Source organism: Labrus mixtus, chromosome 23 (genome assembly GCF_963584025.1).
Source record: "Labrus mixtus chromosome 23, fLabMix1.1, whole genome shotgun sequence".
In the NCBI taxonomy this organism is placed as follows: domain Eukaryota; kingdom Metazoa; phylum Chordata; class Actinopteri; order Labriformes; family Labridae; genus Labrus; species Labrus mixtus.
Window position 1 is genome coordinate 18,606,383 of NC_083634.1, and position 18,842 is coordinate 18,625,224.

Sequence of the window (18,842 nt, forward strand, 5' to 3'; positions counted from 1 at the left end):
GCCTAATGGTTTAATACAGTTAACAGACATAGAACAGGGCGTCATCTGCATATTGATGAATAATAAATCAGACACATTGGGGGTAGCAGGATTTAGGAAAGTTTTAACAAATAGGATTCAAACCTAAGCCTCCAAGAACCCAAAATAACAGAATAGCAAAAGATCAGAAAGGTTAAAGCAAAGAATTCCTTTCTTTTCATCAAAATAGTCAAATACTTTAGAAAATGTGTTAAATAAGGTGAAACGTTTCAAGCTTAAACAAGGAGGCTATAACCGTAGCTTAGAATGAACTCCACTTTGGGTGACCCAAGTGACACTCAAGAACTTGGTGAGACTTATTGTAATAAAAACGTAAACTAAATGGTGCCTGATGTTCAAGTGTTCTAGTAAGTATTTTGGCGACACTGTGGGATAATTCAATCTATACTCAAAACAGAGCCAGGAGTATCCAGAATCATGACGGCGACAGTTCACTCAGCTGGTAGCAACCGACCTTTGACACAGGAACCCCTCTATTCTTTGATCAAGTAGGTAAGACTCAGGACATTACTGACATTCATATCTGGTAGGATGTACAGCAGAACTTAGAACTTGACCCATATTTACAGCTTTCAAACGTTTACGTCACTGGACGTTGATGTTCAACCAAAGCACCACTTAAGGCAGCATTTCCTACATGCTTCGGTTCAAACTTTAGCTGTCATGCTTCTCAGAATGATACGACCCGTGTTTTTTATATCAATGTGGTATGCTCAGAACTGTTAACCCTTTCTGTCTTCAGGTCGCAGCGTGACTGCTGATTGAAGGACGAGCAGCACATGAGACGTTTGGTTGAACCTGATGTGTGAAAAAACACTTTTTATTTTATTTTGCATTGTAGAAATGGTTTCCATGCTTTGCGCCCAACATGTGTTAATGTTTAAAGATATATTAAAGAGATGCGTTTTGTATTTTCAGATGTATTACCTGTTATTATATAGTGACAGTTAAACCCACATGTTCCATCTGCTGTGTGTATTTATGTGAGTGTGAAACTGTGGTCAACCACCACCTTGATGCTGCAGCTTCACTTTCATCTGAAGCACGCTGATCGAGTCCAAATAAAGAAATGAGTCTAACACTTTAAGTCTAATGTGGTTGTAAATGTCATACATGAGAAGACAGAAAATAACTGTGCCATTAAAGAAGTGTACTGGTGTTTATTCTTTCATGCAAACAGTATTTTTTCAGGTTCTTCTTATCAGCGATCCAGATTCATATTCAACATGTTCAACAAAAACGTCTTTTTGAGTGGACAGTAACAGTAGTAGCTCTCAAATGCTTTGAGCTGAATGCTATCACAATGCAAGCTAATATGTTCAAAATTACCATGCTAACATGCTAATGCTAATTAGATCAAATATTTCACTGTCTCTACGAAAAGATGAGTTTCACCATCTGGGGACTGAATGTCTGAACAGAATCTGAAGTAAACCCAGGACCTTTCAAGAAAAGAGTTCTTGATTCTGATTGGCTGGAAGCGGTACATTCTCTCTCTCTCTTCACACAAACATGACTCAGGTACGAAGAGTTTTAGAAGAGTTCACAAGTGTGAAGGGTTTGAAGGTGGCAGGTTTTTGACTTTTGTCACAGAAAAAAAAGGAAAAAGCTTTGAATTAATAAAAAATCAGATCTTCTTTATGGGTTCTCTCTGTGAATAAAACAATTGTTTTAACCTTTAATTTGTATCCACCATTGGACGCAGAACAATATTTAGCATGTGTTTTCCTTTGTGAACATTACTTTGTCTACCAAACAAGGTGTTGGAAATAAATTGGTCACCTTGCTTTGTGTAGCCACGTGCATTTTAAGTCACCAACGCCATTTTCGAGTTTCTACCTCCAACATGAAGAAATCTGAGACACTATTTCTGAACAAACCTAATTTAGTATAGCTGGTAATTAATGGGTTAATGTTGGTACAACACTATCAATGAGTTCCCCCTGCTGTACAATGAACACACTGCATGGCATGAAAAGAAGACAGGAAAAACTTCCATCACACATCTTTAATAAAAGTGTGAACTGTTGTTACAGAGCGGCAGACGTATTTCACATTGTTATTGATATAAAAACATTCAGTGGAATATTACAGTTTAAACGTTCACGTTACCATCACAAATATTCGTATTATTGGTCGATATTTTATGTAGATATGAGCAGGAAGTGAAGCTCTGAGCTGCTCCTGCTGATTGCTTGCGCAGCAGATGATGTGGGTTTTAAAGACAATTTTAATCTCGGGTCCTTTTGTAACAGTGACTGTGTTCACACAAACATTATGGGCTCACAGACTTTACGTATGAGAGGTGCTCTATAAATAACGCTGAGATGGGTTGCGGCTCGTGGGTCAGGGTTAGAGAAGACGTGGTTTCAGATGTGAATATTAAATATAGAAAGACACTGAAACAAACTGTGCACAGTGTTATTTGACTTGTGATATCTTCAGGTCCTTATACAGAAGAAGAACGAACATGTGTTGAACATTCACAAACAAGTTAATTAAATATGTGAAACATGTCAAACAGGAAGTGCTGCCATTTTCTTTGATCTGCTCATTTCAAAACATTTCTATGGATTGGATTCTTTTAGCTGATTAAAAATGTTTTCATTGGTTTGCGCAACATGCACTGAATATAAGTGGATCATCATTACATGTAATGAACAAGGTGCACTGTAACACATGGATGACAGCAGCTGAGTAGCTGAATGAAGCATTATGGGATACTCTTCATTTCTGGCAACCAAACAAGACTTTTGAGAAAATGTCTGTCTTTGTCGTTCATCCCGTTCTATCCTTTATTTCAGTATCTCCATCTCGATTTGAGTGCAAATGAGGTGCCGTTGTTTACCTGTGGGTTTACCTTGGAGATATACCACAGTGGAGCAGTCCCAGCAGCACCAGCAGCAAAGCCATCAATACTACAGGGAGAACGTTTCTGAAGATGATCAACAGAAGATCTGAGGACGCATGACTCTCTTGGTGTAACTCTGCAAAGAAGACAGAAATAGAAATAATGCACGCCTTCTCGTAGTGTAAAGTTCTAGCACAATTTACTTGACTCTTTGTCAATATGAGACCACAGATTCACTGGGTAACCTACAAAGGGATGAAGAGGATGTGAGCCTTTGGCTAACTTGGGTACATGAATAAATTAATATTTTATTTTCGTGTCAGGTCATTTATAAGACCCATCCCACATGGAAGTACATTTACATCTGTCTGTATGTTCATTAATGTACGCTGTCCTTTTCAAATCAATCAATATACTGTTTCAACACATAGTTATATCACACGTATTTTTAAATTTGATTTGGTAACACTGATGTGTCTCACCTTGGACAGCCATCAGACTCTCGGCTGATTCTCTTCCTCCAGAGATGCTACACTTGTAGAATCCTTCATCACGTTTGGAAACACTGGGGATGCTCATGTTTCCTGTAGAGCTTCTTCTGATAAAGCGGCCATCTTTGTAGAAATCAGCTGAGAGGTTGGATGAGGTCGTCTTGTGTCTGCAGCGCAGAGTCACAGCCTCTCCCTCCATCACACTGATCGGACTCTCCAGGATCACATCACCATCTGAACAACATGGGGTTCATATTTTATATCACACAAAGATGAGTGCATGTAAGATCTCGTCTTAATGCAAACATACCAGTAACAGTGATGTCGATGATGTCGCTTCTCTTCCCATCTCCAGACTCACACCAGTATTGTCCACTGTCCCCTGAAAAAATATTAGGAATAGTGCAGGATGACCTTTTTGATGTCACTGTAGTGTTACATTCTACTAATTCCCCTTTGGACCGATGTACAATTTTCAATCCAGTCGAGTCATGAGAGCCCTCACAATGGAAGATCAGAGACTCGTATTCAAAGAACTGCAGTCTGTTTGGTTCAAGACGGAGAATCAGTGAATCTGAAACAAACCAAAGAAAGACATGTTCTCTTATTTCACCAGAAAGTACCAACTGAAGTTAAAATAGAACTAAGCATCAACCTGGTACTTACCAACGTCCTGAACTTGTGCACACAGCAGGAATAACACGTGGACCACTGGAATAACAAAAGAGAAGAGCTCCACATTGAGTGAGACGTGTTTTAACAGTCGTAAATTCTATTGATTCTTACAGCTCCTAAAGCTGCCTCTGAGCTTTAACTATTACATTTTCATCTTTCAGGGCGAAAATCTCATATAAATATTCTGAACCTGAAAGCCTTTCCAAGCCCCAAGACCATCCTCTGCATTAAACCGTCATTACCATCCTAACCTTGAACGACTACACTCTTTAGTTTTAACCAAACGTACTCACAGAGTTTGATGCAGAGCGCGCCGACCTCCATGTTGACTGTCTGAACACCAAGCTGAACTGAAGTGTAACTGAGGAGGGGCTTCTTCCTGTGTGGCCTATTTATGCTGCTCATGTTACCCTAAGTTTGACACTTATATTTTTTTCAAAACAACGTTCACACTGACTGAGCTGCTGTGGTGGTGGTAAAGCCTCAGTTGATAGATTAGCGTCATTGGGCGGAGCCAAAGAACGAAGCAGACTGCTATGATGTGAAAACATTGATTCAAACACGTAACGTCAGGCAATTTGAACTAACAAGGTCAGCTGTTAAAAATATAAACACAAGATATCTGCAGACATAACTGCAGGCTGAAACTATAAGCCCTCATCCTTCGGTCACTTTAGTCATTTGATGGTCAGGTGTTGCTGCTGTGAGCCTGAAACAACCTGCAATAGAACCGTCCACACAGTTTAAAGCATCAATATGGACGACTTTCAGCATTTTCCAAGTCCTGCTGGGACACATGTCCTCTAATTCTTGATATATTCTACAGCTGATAGTAAGCCAACTTTGTAATTGTCTTTAACCAACAATATGTTGGAATTTGTGCTGCTCCTCCCCCTCATGGCCAACGTGCATTCGTTTGACAATAAGAGACTTTGCGGACTGATGAGGTTCAGTTATACTACAGGAACCCTTAGTTTGGGGCTGACTGAAAACACGGGAGACAAATGACGGGAGGAGACTAGGAGGTACTCACAAAAATATGTCATATTTATTATTATTATTCACAACAAAGTGAATGCGTCGATTAAAGAAACATTGTGAGGATGTGGACATCAGCTAATCGACCTTGTAAGGGTGTATGCATGAGTGGAGGTATGGTGAGCGAGGTGTGCTGTGGAAAGTCAAACAAAAGGAAAGAGCAGCATGGTTGAACAGGGGGAACAGTCTTTCTCCCTGCCCCCCAACCCCAACCCCATTGAGGAAGTGGGGCCTGCTCTTATCGACTGGGAACACAAGTCCCATGATGACCTGCCACACCTGTGCAACACTCAGTGGTGATGATATTGAGTAATATGTTTCTGTGATCATGAGACCTGAACAGTTGTTGTGGTAGATTTCCAATTTCACAAGCCTGTGAAGAAAAAAAAAGTAATGCTGTTTGAGGTTAAGTCAGTGTGGTGAGACCAGCAGCCCAAATGAAGCAGCTATAACGGGCTCTAATGTCCTCCCAGATCGCTGTAACATGAGACTGTCTTCATTATCGACTCAAAGGTACCAAACTGTCTTCTCATTATAAATATTAGTGAGAATACATACAAGTTTGACTGTTTGAGCTTTGTTTCACTGCTGCTTTCACCTGCTGATTTTAATTATTTTAAAAAGTTTGTTTGAAACCAGAGAGATGTAGGAAGTGATGTAAAGTTGAATATCTAAAAAATGTGTTATGGTAGACATTTGGAATGTGTTGTAATCTCAAATTTCAATAACTGAATAAAACAGCTAAATGTGTAAATGTTGGTAATGAATGAGGCGTTAACCCTAACCCTAACCCTAACCCTAACCCTGACCTGGAGGACCTACAAGTTACAGGCCTGCAACACAACATAAGGTGGTCCATAATGGACAGAAAAAAGTGAGTGATGGGGTCACAGGGACACCTGGGTGAGTCAATGGACCGTGCACACCAGAAGGGGGAGCCACTGTTTTTGTCTTTTAGAGATGGCTGCAACTGATCCAAACCCCAATGGAGACGGTGAGCCTGTTAAAAAATGATGAATCACACACTGAAGCAGTGGAGCCCAATGGGAGCAGAGGAGGCCTGTGTCTGCTTTGTGTTGGTCCCTTTTGAATTCAAGTATGTCCAGAAAATGTTCTCTTGGAGTTTCTGCATCATGCTGCCCTCTGCTGTATCTGTCAGAGAAGCACTTTATTGTGTTAGAAGGAAATATGAACAGAAATGGTAAATGGGGTTAGAAAGTAAATTAGTTATACTTACATTGACTTTGAAATGTTATTTTAACAATTTAAAAATGAAGTTTCCTTTTTATAAATTTGATACATTCAAGTATGGTATTTTTTACATTAGAGCTGAAGAAAGAAAATGTTGAACTGAGCATGTGTCACTTAATCAAATGGCTGTTTTTCCATTCATACTCGACGCACCTTGAAGTTTGCAAATTTGCATCAATTCTAAATTAAAAAAGTTTATATGGGGCGTTGGTGGCTCAGTGGTTAGTGCGCGCGCCCCATGTATGCAGGCTGTCGTCTCAAGCGGGCGGCCCGGGCTCACATCCCACCTGTGGCTTCTTTCCCGCATGTCATTCCCCACTCTCTCTCTCTCCCTGGTTTCCGACTCTATCCACTGTCCTATCTCTCCATTAAAGGCACAAAAAGCCCAAAAATACATCTTAAAATAAATCATAATGTCAAACAAGGCAAAGTTAAGAAAAGGAAAACTCTCTCTCTCACACACACACACACACACTCACACACACACAAAGTAAGCAGAAGAAATGGTGTGGGGTTTCATGAAGGCTTGTCTGTAAAGGTGAATTTGTAGTTGCTTCTTGAAACTGTCTATCTGATGGTTTGTGGGAGTTGATCCAGAGAGTAGGGGCTAAAACAGCGAAAGCACGATCACCTTTTGTTTTATAAGTAGAGCACGAGATGGAAAGAAAGCCGAGATGAGATGATCTGAGTGGACGAGGGGTGGATTATGGAATGAGGAATAATCAAATTATATATCTTCAGAGAAACTTGAAGGTAAAAGCCAAGGCAATGGTAGACAAAGTTCATTTTCAAAAACCTTTCATCAATGAAAATAGGCCTACTTAGCATTAATTTCACATCACGTCACTCAGTGCGGCTTACCGCTGCAACTTTCCTGATTGGATTTGATATAATCTGAATGGCCAGGTCACACACTGGGTCATCTCATACACCTACTGTACGTGCTAGCTGTAAACCTTTACCCATACCAGATGAGTAACATGTATATCCCGATTATAATGTGACACTCAAGTGGTTCTTGACGGTGCCGAGGTCGTTACAGGAGCTTATTCTGGATGTGAACACCACAGGAAGTGTTGAAAGCATCCCATGGAAAGAAGACTTGTCCATCTCATCACGTCATGGTAAGACTGCTTCAATGATCATTATCTGTAAAGTACTTTGGGAAATGAAGAATAGATGATCATCCCATTCTCTTTTACAAGTTTGTCTAATAATCAATCTTTGGGTACCCTTAGCATTTTCATGGAGTGCACCAGGCATCCAAGTCAATATGATTTAAACCTAATATTTTGCATGATTTTTTAAATCTATTTCTAACCACCTTGCCAACATTTTGAATCTTGTATATTGTATCAATGACTGCAATTGTTTTTCTGAGTCAAATAATGAATAAAAGCTAAAACCATTTTCTACTCACTACAGTGGCCCAAGTACTATATATTGGATGTTTTAGAAAGGGGTGTTTTTGCTTCTTATCAGGGTAATGATGTGTGAAAGAGCCTATCAGTGGTCTTGACTGGTCGTGATTTAAAATCTGGAGTCCGCCCAGTCCAAGACCAAGACAAGACCGACTAAAAATGCTTTTGATTACGAGACTAAAGTGGTTTCGAGACAGTAGCCTACTTGATGGATGGACCATGGTAATTGTCTATGTACATAAGTCAATAGGCCTAATTCTGCAACATAATTTTTTCCTTGATATGATTATTTACTTCTCTGTTGTTCCAGGGACACGGCACCTTCTGACCATCTTCCTTCAGGTTCTCTTGAGCTCCGGCTGCTGTGAGCCTTAAGATGAAACTAAAGTGCTGTGCCTTCATTATCTTTTCTCAAACATGGATGCAGAAACAGGAAAAAGCTCCTGCTCTCCTGGTCCTTATGACCTGTTTGTGTTTCCTGCCCTGTCCAGCACAGGCAGCCTGGTTTCAGGTTGGAGTGGTTGGACCGTGGGGATGTGATCCCCTCTTTGGCAAGGCCCTTCCCAGTGTGGCAGCACAGCTGGCTGTCAGCCGCATCAACCGGGACATGGCGCTTTCCAAAGCTGCAACATTTGACTATGTTGTACTGCAGGTATGAAATATGTTCTCAGGTTTGATCAGACAAACATCGTGAACCAAAACCATATGTAGAAGATCAGTTGTCATTGTGCGTACTGATATAGTACCACTGTAATATATGTGTGCAGAAAAACCAAGGCAATCCTGAGTTAGCCAAGGAAGCTATATTATGGTCAATAGGGTAATTCTTACCTTTCTACTGCCCTGTGCTCCCAATGTTCTAAGTTCTAAGGGTTTGATATCGTAAGAGTATATGCTCCCCCAGATATATTGGTACATAATGGTAACATGACAAAGGATCCTGTGTTCTGAGCATCCTATGTTCCCTACTTCTGAATGTGTGCCCTCCTACGGCCTATTTCCCAATGTACCTTGTATCCGGGACACTATGATCCCAAGGTCCTTATTTGCCAGTGTCCGATGGGTCTATGTTCCTTAGATATATCTGGCACCTAATGAGAACATTACGATGAATCCTGAGGCCCAAGTGACATATGTTCCCCAGTTCTATGCCTGTGCTCTCTCAAGGCACTATTACCTACTTTCTAAAAGGATGTACAGTATGTTCTCAGGACCCTATGTCCCAAAGATTAACTGTGTCAAAGGTCCTATCTTTACAGGTGCCTGTAATCCCACAGTCCTGTTTCCTGGGTCATGTGCCCCAAGGTCTTGCGTTAGTGGTACTGCTTGTCTGAAGTTGGGACTGGTTGTTGTATGGTTAATATATGGGTTGACTGAGCTGTTACTTCACTCTTTAGGAGCCATGTGAAACATCAAGAGCACTTGAAGCATTCATTGGTTTCCACACTAAGGCCTCAGGGTACATCGGACCAGCAAACCCTGGCTACTGTGATGCTGCTTCAATGCTGAGCAAAGGCTGGAGCAAAGTAAGTTATTTTAGTTTGGTTTACATTTTGTGTGGTCATATTGAAAACAAAATGAAATAATTGTTTTCCTGTGTTTTCTATTCCTGTAGGCATTGTTTTCTTGGGGTTGTGTTGGCTATGAGCTGGACGATGTTCGGAACCACCCAACTTTTGCCCGCTCTGTGACAAGGCCCACCTTGGTGCTGATCAGTATCATAAAGTACTTCAGGTGGGCCCACATTGGCATCATCTCTTCCTCAGATGACATCTGGGTGGAGACAGCCACCAAGGTTTGTATTTTTTGATATTCTTTTACTAAGAAAGAGGAGGATGCACTCAATGGTTTGACATTTGCTCCCTTTACTTGCTGTTTTTTGGATCCACATTTTCCTTCTTGTAGTGCATGGTTTAAATCTGGTCGGTTTTGGGTTTGTCACTGTCCTGTCCAGGTGGCTGATTCCCTGAGGAGCCATGGTCTGCCAATCAGACTGGTCAATATTATGGAAAACACACCTCACGGCATAAGACGAACCCTGGTAAAGATCCGCAAGATGGGAGAACTAAAAGGTGAGTTTCAGTTTATGTTTACCGTTCAGAACATCAAAAAGAACTTTCCATTGAACCCTGAAAATCGTTGCTTATTTTTCAGTTCAACACCTATTTATTGCCTCCCATGGTGGCCCAGTGTCCAAGATGTTAGTCCGAAGGCTGTCTAGGGCGCACTCAATGTGTGAAAAGTAATTGTGCCTTTGAATGGTTATATGGGTTCCATTTGTTTGAGTCACATTGGAAACTATTTTATGTCTCGTTCTAGTTGTGATCCTCTGCATGCATTCAGCACTTATTGGCGGCGTAGTCCAGAAACTGCTCTTGGAGACAGCATTTGACATGCAGATGATCGACGGCTCCTTGGTCTTCGTGCCCTACGACACCCTGCTCTACAGCTTGCCCTACCGCAACGTGTCCTACCAGGCTTTGAAGAGCAACAGCAAACTGCTGCAGGCCTATGATGCTGTGTTGACTATCACCATTGACTCGCCACAGGTGTCTTTTTATGATGCATACAGAGAGGCCATGGAGAGGCGGGAGATTGCAAGGACACTGATGCCCCAGCAGGTGATGTATGGAAGGGTAGAGATTGGACAAGAAGGTTGTGCAATGTTGAGATGTCCTTGAGCACGTCAGATCAAGTTGAAATCTGTCTGTGTGTACCTTAGGTGTCTCCACTCTTCGGCACCATCTACAACTCTATCTTAGTCATGGCTCATGCAGTGCATCATGTCGGGAAGTCTGGAGAGTGGATGTCTGGTGGAAACCTAGCAAGAACCTGGCACACCAGCAACCTGTCCTTCCAGGTACTGAGAGAATAGTAGATAAGATAAAGTTTTTACGAGAGTCAAAACTATTACCACAATGGTACTCTCTTTTGTAGTGTGTAAAACCATATTTCTAGTTGCCCTGCATGACAAAATGTCAAAAATGATTTACAAAGTATCAGTTCTAACTACATATCCTAATGATGCTGCAGGGATTCAGCCACTCTGTCAAATCCAACAGCATCGGAGAAGTTCTGCTGGACTACCTCATACTGGACACTGATGGACTTTCCTGGGATCTGATACCAACATATAGGTAGGTGAGATTTGGGATTTAGTGCCATGCGCCTACAACAGAACTGGAACTATTAGAGAGATAAGCAATGAGAGATGTTTTGATTGTCTATAGATTTCCCTTAAATTGGGAATAATGGATGCAGTGCTCTCTAAGGTGCATAGATATTAGATATTCTAATGCACTGCCTTCAAGGGTGCCCCTCCAGCAGAAAAAAAAAAATTAAGCATAGTGACTAATCAGTAATGAAACCAACCTCCAGTGCAGACTGGAGTGTACTGCAAGTGGAGTAAACCATATGCAGTTTCTAATAGGTTCCATCTTTACTGAAGATCCATGATTCAGTGCCATATTAGCTGGCCTACTTGCTATAAAAATATCTGCCTCTTCAACCCATGGAAAATGTATCTTGATTCAAAAAACAGAAAGCTATTGCAGGTGTTCTTGTTGCATAAATAACATGATGTAACTGATATATGACAGGATTGACATGGAGTCTGGTATGGTGCATTTCCTTGGTCGAGATATTCATTTCCCACTTGGCTACAGACTCAGAAGGGACTCGTCGTGCTGGTTTACTCCTGGAGTCATCTGCTCAGGAGGTAAGGAACACAAGCAAAAAATATAAAGTGTACATCAGTGGGAGCTGGCTGTAGTCGAGGACTCTGCACATGTACATATTCCTTTCAATCAAAACCCATTTTTTCTGTCCTAGGTGTAGATTTGTTCTTGACAATCAGCATGTTCCTCGGAGCTATGGCTTCTTCCGTTTTTGCAGCAGTATGTGTTTACTGCATCAGGTACAAACTTAGAAGGAAGTCATAGATCATGCCGTTTTGGTTTTGAAGGCCCAGAGTAACACTGATGTTGAAATTTGTTATTTTAGATTCAGGAAGCAATCAAAACATATTTCTGGAATACCAGGACTGATTTATAATAGTATATCACTCACTCCTCACTCTAACCTTGTTCTCTTATTGCCTAGGCGACATATAAATCGGATTCGCATGGTAAGGGGTCCAAACAAGATCTTGCTGACTCTGGATGATGTTACGTTTATAAGTCCATCACTTAGCAACAAGGTCAGCCCCTGTCTGAAAACGTGTCTGTCAATGCCACATAAAAAACTAATATGTAAGAGGAGGCTGTTGTAAATTTTTATTTATTGTATGTGCAACACTTCTTCAACTTTTATGTTTCACTGACAGTGTAAGTGGCAGTTTTTCTCATACTGAGTTAAACCTAACCCTTTAAATTATCTCACTTTTTTTTAACTCAACTCCAAATAGAAGCTGAGTCTGGTTGACAGCAAGATTAGCGGCATGAAGAGTTTGTCGGAGTGCAGCGTTGTGTCACCAGTCTCCACCCAATCCCCAGCCACCTATGAGAACTCCAATGTTGTCATTTACGAGGTGAGACAGTGAATTTAACAAGTTTTGTACAAGGGTAGAAAAACAATATGTTTGAACACTTTAAGTCACAGGTATTCCCCTTTCATAGTCCTTCATTAGCGTCATATGGATGCATTCCAAAGTGTCTTATAAAGAAAGCAAGGAATATATGAGAACGAAAAAACAAATTATCTAACAGTTGCCATTAAAATTCTGATGGATTACATTCTGCAAAATGCACATCAGTATTTATATATATAATAAAAAGTTTGTTCCTAGCTTAAGCATTATCATTTCAGCTGTGCATTCATTAAATGCTTGACTGATATATATATATCATAAGTACAACAGCATGATGTCAAAACCATTCAAAAAACGCAGCGTTCCCAAGAACGAAGTTGTCGATGTACGTGAGCTGGATCTGGATCCAGTCCAACATCTCATTTCTTGTTCTTGCTTAGCCTGTGCTTTATCCTTCCACCAACTTGAATTATAAAAGGGCTTGTAGTTTTTCCATAACCCTGCTCAAAAACATTACATTAAGAGACACAGAAAACACGACCTCCTGCAGGTAATAACTGACACATGCTCAAGTTTTTAGAGGCTATATTGTCATTGTACTGACCTTATGTTTGCTTGTTCTTACCTCTAGGGTGACTGGGCGTGGCTGAAGAGACTACCTGATGGGAATTTCAGCCGCATCAACCCCAAAACCAGTCTTGTGTTTGAACTGGTACGAGATATTGTTGTGAGACAAAGACAGCTGACAAATCCAACTTTATTTAGTGATGAAAAACTAAGTTACGAAAAGGAACTGACATCATGAGGAATTGTTTCTTTGGCTACAGATGAAGGACATGCGGCATGAGAACGTCAATCCCTTCTTGGGCTTCTTTCACGACTGTGACGTGTTCGCCATCGTGACTGAGTTCTGCTCGAGAGGAAGTTTGGAGGACCTTCTGCTAAATGAAGACGTCAAACTTGACTGGATGTTCAAGAGTTCTCTGCTACTGGATTTGATAAAGGTGAGTTCAAAAATAAAGGTAGAATGGGAACAAATACAAGTGGTGAGGGCATTGTAAGGAAGCTTTGTCCTACCTCGGTGTGAAAACCTTAAAAAATATAAATTGCTTGTTTTCTGTCTCAGGGCATGAAATACCTCCATCACCGTGGAGTATCCCATAGTCGCCTGAAATCCCGTAACTGCGTGGTGGATGGGCGTTTTGTCCTAAAGGTCACAGACTATGGCTACAACGAAGTTCTGGAGGCTCAGAGGTTCCCTTACATTGAACCACCAGTAGACGGTAAGGGAAGAGATTAGATTTTAAGCCAGGCTCACATTTGAGTTGCCACTACAGCAGTACACTAATGAAGTTCTTTGTGTTCCAGAAATGCTGTGGACAGCTCCAGAGATCCTGAGAGTCTTTGGGCAGCCAGGGCTTCATGGAACTCCAACTGGTGATGTGTACAGCTTTTCCATTGTCATGCAGGAAGTTGTGATCAGAGGGCCTCCGTTTTGCATGCTGGACCTGTCCGCCAAAGGCAAGATTACTACTTCAAAAACTTGATTTAAAGGAGTGGTATTCTGGTTGTGTCTCTGGTCGGTTCAATCCACCCAAAATTCTGATTAAACTTTTCTTTAGGCTACACAGAAATATTGCAGGAAAAATTGTACATGTGGAGTTTCAAAATGTGTTGCTATCATAAATGCTAACATGAGGCTCATATTTTTGGCTCAGAGATAAATACTTTCTGAACTCATGGATAGATCACTACACAATTAACTAAAATTTTAATCTGAAGAGTTGTCGAATCTTTTGCTTTTGACTAAATTCCCGCAAAACTAAATACCAATGCATTAGCCTCAGTTGTAGTTTCTGTTATGCTAGTCAGAAAATGTTAGCATGCTAATATGTTGATCTCTGTTGGTGAGTATGTCAAACATTAGCAGCCTGAGTTGTAGTTTGTGTAGTGTTATGCCATGTTAGAATAGTCCCTGAGAGCATGTGAGAATGCTGAAAGTTATTTAGCTCAAAGTCTCATAGAGCTGCTAGCATGGACACATGTTGTGTATTTGGGGACTAAAATGTTTGATGTGATTTTATGACCTGCAATGAATTAAAGTTGTGGAATCACCAAACTCTTTGGGCAACATGAGTGTCCAGGTGTTTAAAAATATTTAAATCTCGAGAGTTTCTCAAAACATTGTGACACTGCTAGATAAATTTTCTTTGTGTTGTAGACATAATAGAGAAGCTACGTAAGCCTCCTCCGCTATGTCGCCCAGTGGTGAGTCAAGACTACGCTCCACTAGAGTGCATCCAGCTGATGAAACAGTGCTGGAGTGAACAGCCGGACAAGAGACCCAGCTTTGAGGAGATCTTTGACCAGGTAGCCGTTTTTCTGTACTATCAATTTCTACGCAAAGCAGTGCCAAATTTCCCTGCTTTTATAGAGCGCATTGGCGAATTTAGCTAGAAGTCAACACTGTTTGAGAAAAGGGTTCTGTTGCGTATACTCTAACTAGCTAAACATCTTGTTATGTTTTGTCCTTTGTATTGTATTCCAGTCTTTTCTGTTCTTTGCATTATTATCGTCTTAGTTTAAGGACATCAACAAAGGGAAGAAGACCAACATCATAGACTCGATGCTGCGGATGTTGGAGCAGTACTCGTCTAACCTGGAGGAGCTGATCAGGGAGCGAACAGAGGAGCTGGAGATCGAGAAACAGAAGACGGAGAAGCTGCTGACACAGATGCTGCCTCCGTAAGTAAACATAGACACACTTTTGTGAAACTCATACACATATTCATATGAAGATTAAAAGTGGCTTCACAAACGTTTCTTTCCTCAGGTCCGTGGCCGAGGCCCTGAAGGTCGGAGGAACAGTCGAACCCGAGCATTTTGAAAGTGTGTCTCTTTACTTCAGCGACATCGTTGGCTTCACAACCATCTCAGCCAACAGTGAACCCATCGAGGTGGTCGACCTGCTCAACGACCTCTACACAGTGTTTGACGCCATCATAGGAAACCATGATGTCTACAAGGTGCTGAGGTTTAATACTTTTAATATCGGTTCTGCAGAATCCCATTGAATCTGCATTGAATCCCATGAAAACATCTTCTTATTTAGGTGGAGACTATCGGCGATGCGTACATGGTGGCGTCAGGCGTTCCTGTCCTCAATGAGAACCGGCATGCTGCAGAGATAGCAAACATGGCTCTGGACATCCTGAGCGCGGTGGGAACTTTCAAAATGAGACACATGGCAGATGTTCCTGTCAGGATTCGAATAGGACTACACACAGGTGATAAAGGGTCAAATGTACAGCCTCCATCACTCAAATTGCAAACTTGACCAAACTTACAAGAAAAGACACCTAGCCTCCACATTGACATACAAACACTTGTTCGCTTGTTCACACTTGCACATACTCCTTATAAACTCCTGGGGCTTTCGGGGTGACTTTAAAGGCTTTATATGCGATTTTTTGATCCAGCAGATGTCGCCCTTGAGCACCAGCATGAAACCAAAACAACTTGCGGTGCATTGTTGTGTTAGCATGCTAATGCTAGCTATCTTTATTCTGCTCGTATCTTCATACTGCATGTAAATTTACCCAAAATGACCGTGATCTAGAAACGCAGTCAAGCAGTGAGTACAGTATGTTATTCTTCTTTTCTCTAGTCCCTCAATTAAACAACTTACGTGAGGGGAGGAGTCAGCCGGCCGTCCCGCCAATGTAAACAAACTGAAGATAGGACTCTGAAAACTCTGAAAACATCACAGACAGTGGGACTCGGGTGTTACACCCATTGTAGACTGTCATGACTCACAGAGTTATTTTCAGAGGATAACAAACAAGTGTGAAAAATCGCATATTAAGCCTTTAACGTAGCCAGCTGAAAAGACTCAAATATCAACATGTGTTTGTTTGACTGTTGCAGGTCCATGTGTAGCCGGTGTGGTTGGTCTCACGATGCCTCGTTACTGTCTGTTTGGAGACACGGTGACCACTGCTTCTCGAATGGAGTCCAGCGGGTTACGTAAGTTACAGACCAAAGATGATTAGAATTCAAAATCCCACAAAGTTACTAGTCATCGTCACAGTAAGAGAGTTCTAGTTCGACAAATTTCGTAAAGTTTCAAAGATTCTCAACTGAATCATAACGAACAAGATGAAAAAAAACAAGATTGTTGCTGAAGTTCAAATAATTACAAAACACAGTAGGTAGAAACAGATTAAATTGTCTTTTTCTTTTCCTGATTTTCTGTTTATTTGGCTTTTTCTTCGGTGTCCTGCAGCCTACAGGATCCACGTCCACGAGACCACAGTAAAGGTTTTGCAAGATCTCAATCTCGGCTACAGATTTGAGTTGAGGGGCAAGACGGAAGTCCAGGTACAAGCTTTAAAGAGACAATCGACCTCTCTTCATATGGGTTATCTTTCGGTCTCTCACTGTCTATGTCTGTTTCTCTCTTCTTTCAGGCGCAGGGGAAAAAAGCAGAGGACACATACTGGCTTGTTGGGAGGGCAGGATTTACCAAACCTCTTCCTGTCCCTCCAGACGTCAAGTCTGGGTAGGAAAAACGTTCACCTCTACTTTTGAATCTTTACCCTATACCTCGATCTATTTTGACCTACGATGTTCACGTCGTCTCAACAGGCAAATGGCCCACGGGCTGCAGATGGCCGAGATCGCCCAGTACAAGAAACGAAAAGCTGAGAAACTACAACAGGAAAAAGATTCAAAGAAGAGAAACTGAGGTAATATTGTGTTCCCAACTTCAGTCCGTACCGGGACCTGAACCGACAACCTTCCAGTCCCCAAAATCAAATAGATACCTGAGGTCGTTTGTTCCATCAGCTGTTGGGTTTTTAAATAAGCTGTAGGCATTGTTGCTATAGACTGTTGGTTTTTTGTCCCTTATCTCACTCACGTCCATCACGGTGATATCATGGTAGTTATGTTTTATATGTATGTATTTATGTCATTGTGCTGTTTTTTATGGATGTATTGACTGTATGGACCTCTGTTGCAAACCAAATTGCCCCTCTGGGACAATAAAGACTTTCCAAATCCAAATCCAACCCAAGTCCCTACAAAATTAGCAAAGGTTTTGTGCATTCAGGGCTTTAATCATTTTACGTTAAGGTTTTGTCTCCTCTGTTTTCTCTACTCAGGCCAGCTCGTTCATCAGCGGTGCAACAAACAAGCCAAATGATGACCATCCAATTCGGGCGGAAGTGATCTAACGCAGGATAAAAAGTGACTTTGCATCAGTGTTTTCCTTCTTCATCATCCCTTTGATAACCATTCTTAAGTTTCTTAATGGAATCCTCTTCCTACTCAGCATCCACATCCAGAGGATGTGCGAAACGTTACAAGCTGGAGAAAGCATCCTGTGAAAGTGTTAGTTGAGATTATCAGTGTGTGTGCATGTGTGTGTGTGTGTGTGTGTGTGTGTGTGTGTGTGTGTGTGTGTGTGTGTGTGTGTGTGTGTGTCTGTGTGTCTGTGTGTGTGTGTGTTTGTGTATTAACGGCTGACAGCGAGGAGATGAAGTCTTGTCGTGTGTGAACTATGTGTAGAGGTCGAGAAGCGGTGACTCAGCAAAGCAGGGATGTGCAGAAGCTGTGTGTCAGCCTCATCCTCCTTAGCTTCTCCGTTCCTCCGTCTGAAGGGAGACGAGGGAAAGGGAAAAGGAAATTAACTCATTGTGGGAAAACCGACGTCAGTATTCCAAGATTTAAAAAAATAAGCAGGTCAAGATCTGGAGAAAATGATCGTTTCTTTTTTTACGTTATCACAGGAAATCTTATAAATGTCCTCTTAAGGCGATCCGAGAATTCTGTTTGCAACTAAAACAGAGTTGATCTTTTCTTGGTCATCTTTCGATGGTTCTATTTGTTAACATGTTTACATTTAATGTGTTTGCTGTGTTTAGAGTTTTAGTGAGTTAACCAGACCTGTTTCTCTGTAAATATGAATAAATGTTAGAATCAGGAAGTTGTTTTGAAAAAGTTTTCTATAGTTGTAGCAGCAGAACTGATTCCACTTTGTCATAAAGATAAAACCTGCATGACAAACATGGAAATACATATTATTTATAAGTTATAAGTTCTGTGTTGAGACTCCGTGTATGTGTGTGTCTGTGTGTGAGCAAATTCACAGACAAGCCTACAGCGCCCCCTGGTGATGCAACAGAAGAAGGAAAACTATAGTCAGTTCAAGCCACAGATGGCCTCCTGCAGCTCTGAGGATTATCCCTGCTGATCCTCCCTCTGTGTGTGTGTGTGTGTGTGTGTGTGTGTGTGTGTGTGTGTGTGTGTGTGTGTGTGTGTGTGTGTGTGTGCGTGTGTGTGTGTGTGTGTGTGTGTGTGTGTGCGTGTGTGTGTGTGTGTGTGTGTGTGTGTGTGCGTGTGTGTGTGTGTTTAAAATACATACAGTGACAGGCAGAGCTTTCCAAACTCCTCTACCTAACCTAACCCCTGTGGTGTAGTGCAGAGTATACACAGGCATACACACTTATTTTTCAGTCTCCATACGGTATACCCACTTCTAAATC

The 18,842-nt window shown here is 41.4% G+C and overlaps 3 protein-coding genes across 3 annotated transcripts in view; 2 read left to right on the forward strand and 1 right to left on the reverse strand.

Annotated features, from left to right (window-relative positions):
• Positions 1-1,197, forward strand: part of LOC132958731 (Fc receptor-like protein 5) — a 42,204-nt gene extending 41,007 nt beyond the window's left edge. Inside the window, exon 6 of the mRNA XM_061031768.1 lies at positions 782-1,197. Coding sequence (XP_060887751.1) covers positions 782-804 — 23 coding nt within the window. The 3' untranslated portion in view covers positions 805-1,197. The remainder of the gene's footprint in view (positions 1-781) is intronic.
• A 916-nt stretch (positions 1,198-2,113) lies between these two features.
• LOC132958950 (low affinity immunoglobulin gamma Fc region receptor II-like) lies at positions 2,114-4,623 on the reverse strand. The gene is made up of 5 exons (XM_061032026.1): positions 4,350-4,623; positions 4,048-4,092; positions 3,692-3,955; positions 3,373-3,615; positions 2,114-3,026 (listed from the first exon to the last, which is right to left on the reverse strand). The coding sequence occupies exons 1-5, from the start codon at positions 4,459-4,461 to the stop codon at positions 2,896-2,898; spliced, it is 795 nt and encodes a 264-aa protein (XP_060888009.1). The 5' UTR covers positions 4,462-4,623; the 3' UTR covers positions 2,114-2,895.
• Positions 4,624-7,302: 2,679 nt separating this feature from the next.
• gc2 (guanylyl cyclase 2) lies at positions 7,303-17,796 on the forward strand. Its single transcript, XM_061031779.1, has 25 exons — positions 7,303-7,469; positions 8,077-8,418; positions 9,164-9,292; positions 9,382-9,561; positions 9,721-9,838; positions 10,086-10,387; positions 10,489-10,626; positions 10,800-10,903; positions 11,366-11,484; positions 11,598-11,682; positions 11,868-11,964; positions 12,172-12,294; positions 12,926-13,006; positions 13,122-13,298; positions 13,421-13,577; positions 13,663-13,815; positions 14,516-14,664; positions 14,876-15,039; positions 15,128-15,320; positions 15,407-15,581; positions 16,222-16,320; positions 16,580-16,674; positions 16,764-16,855; positions 16,942-17,042; positions 17,460-17,796. The coding sequence occupies exons 2-24, from the start codon at positions 8,143-8,145 to the stop codon at positions 17,039-17,041; spliced, it is 3,306 nt and encodes a 1,101-aa protein (XP_060887762.1). The 5' UTR covers positions 7,303-7,469; positions 8,077-8,142; the 3' UTR covers position 17,042; positions 17,460-17,796.
• Positions 17,797-18,842: the final 1,046 nt, after the last annotated feature.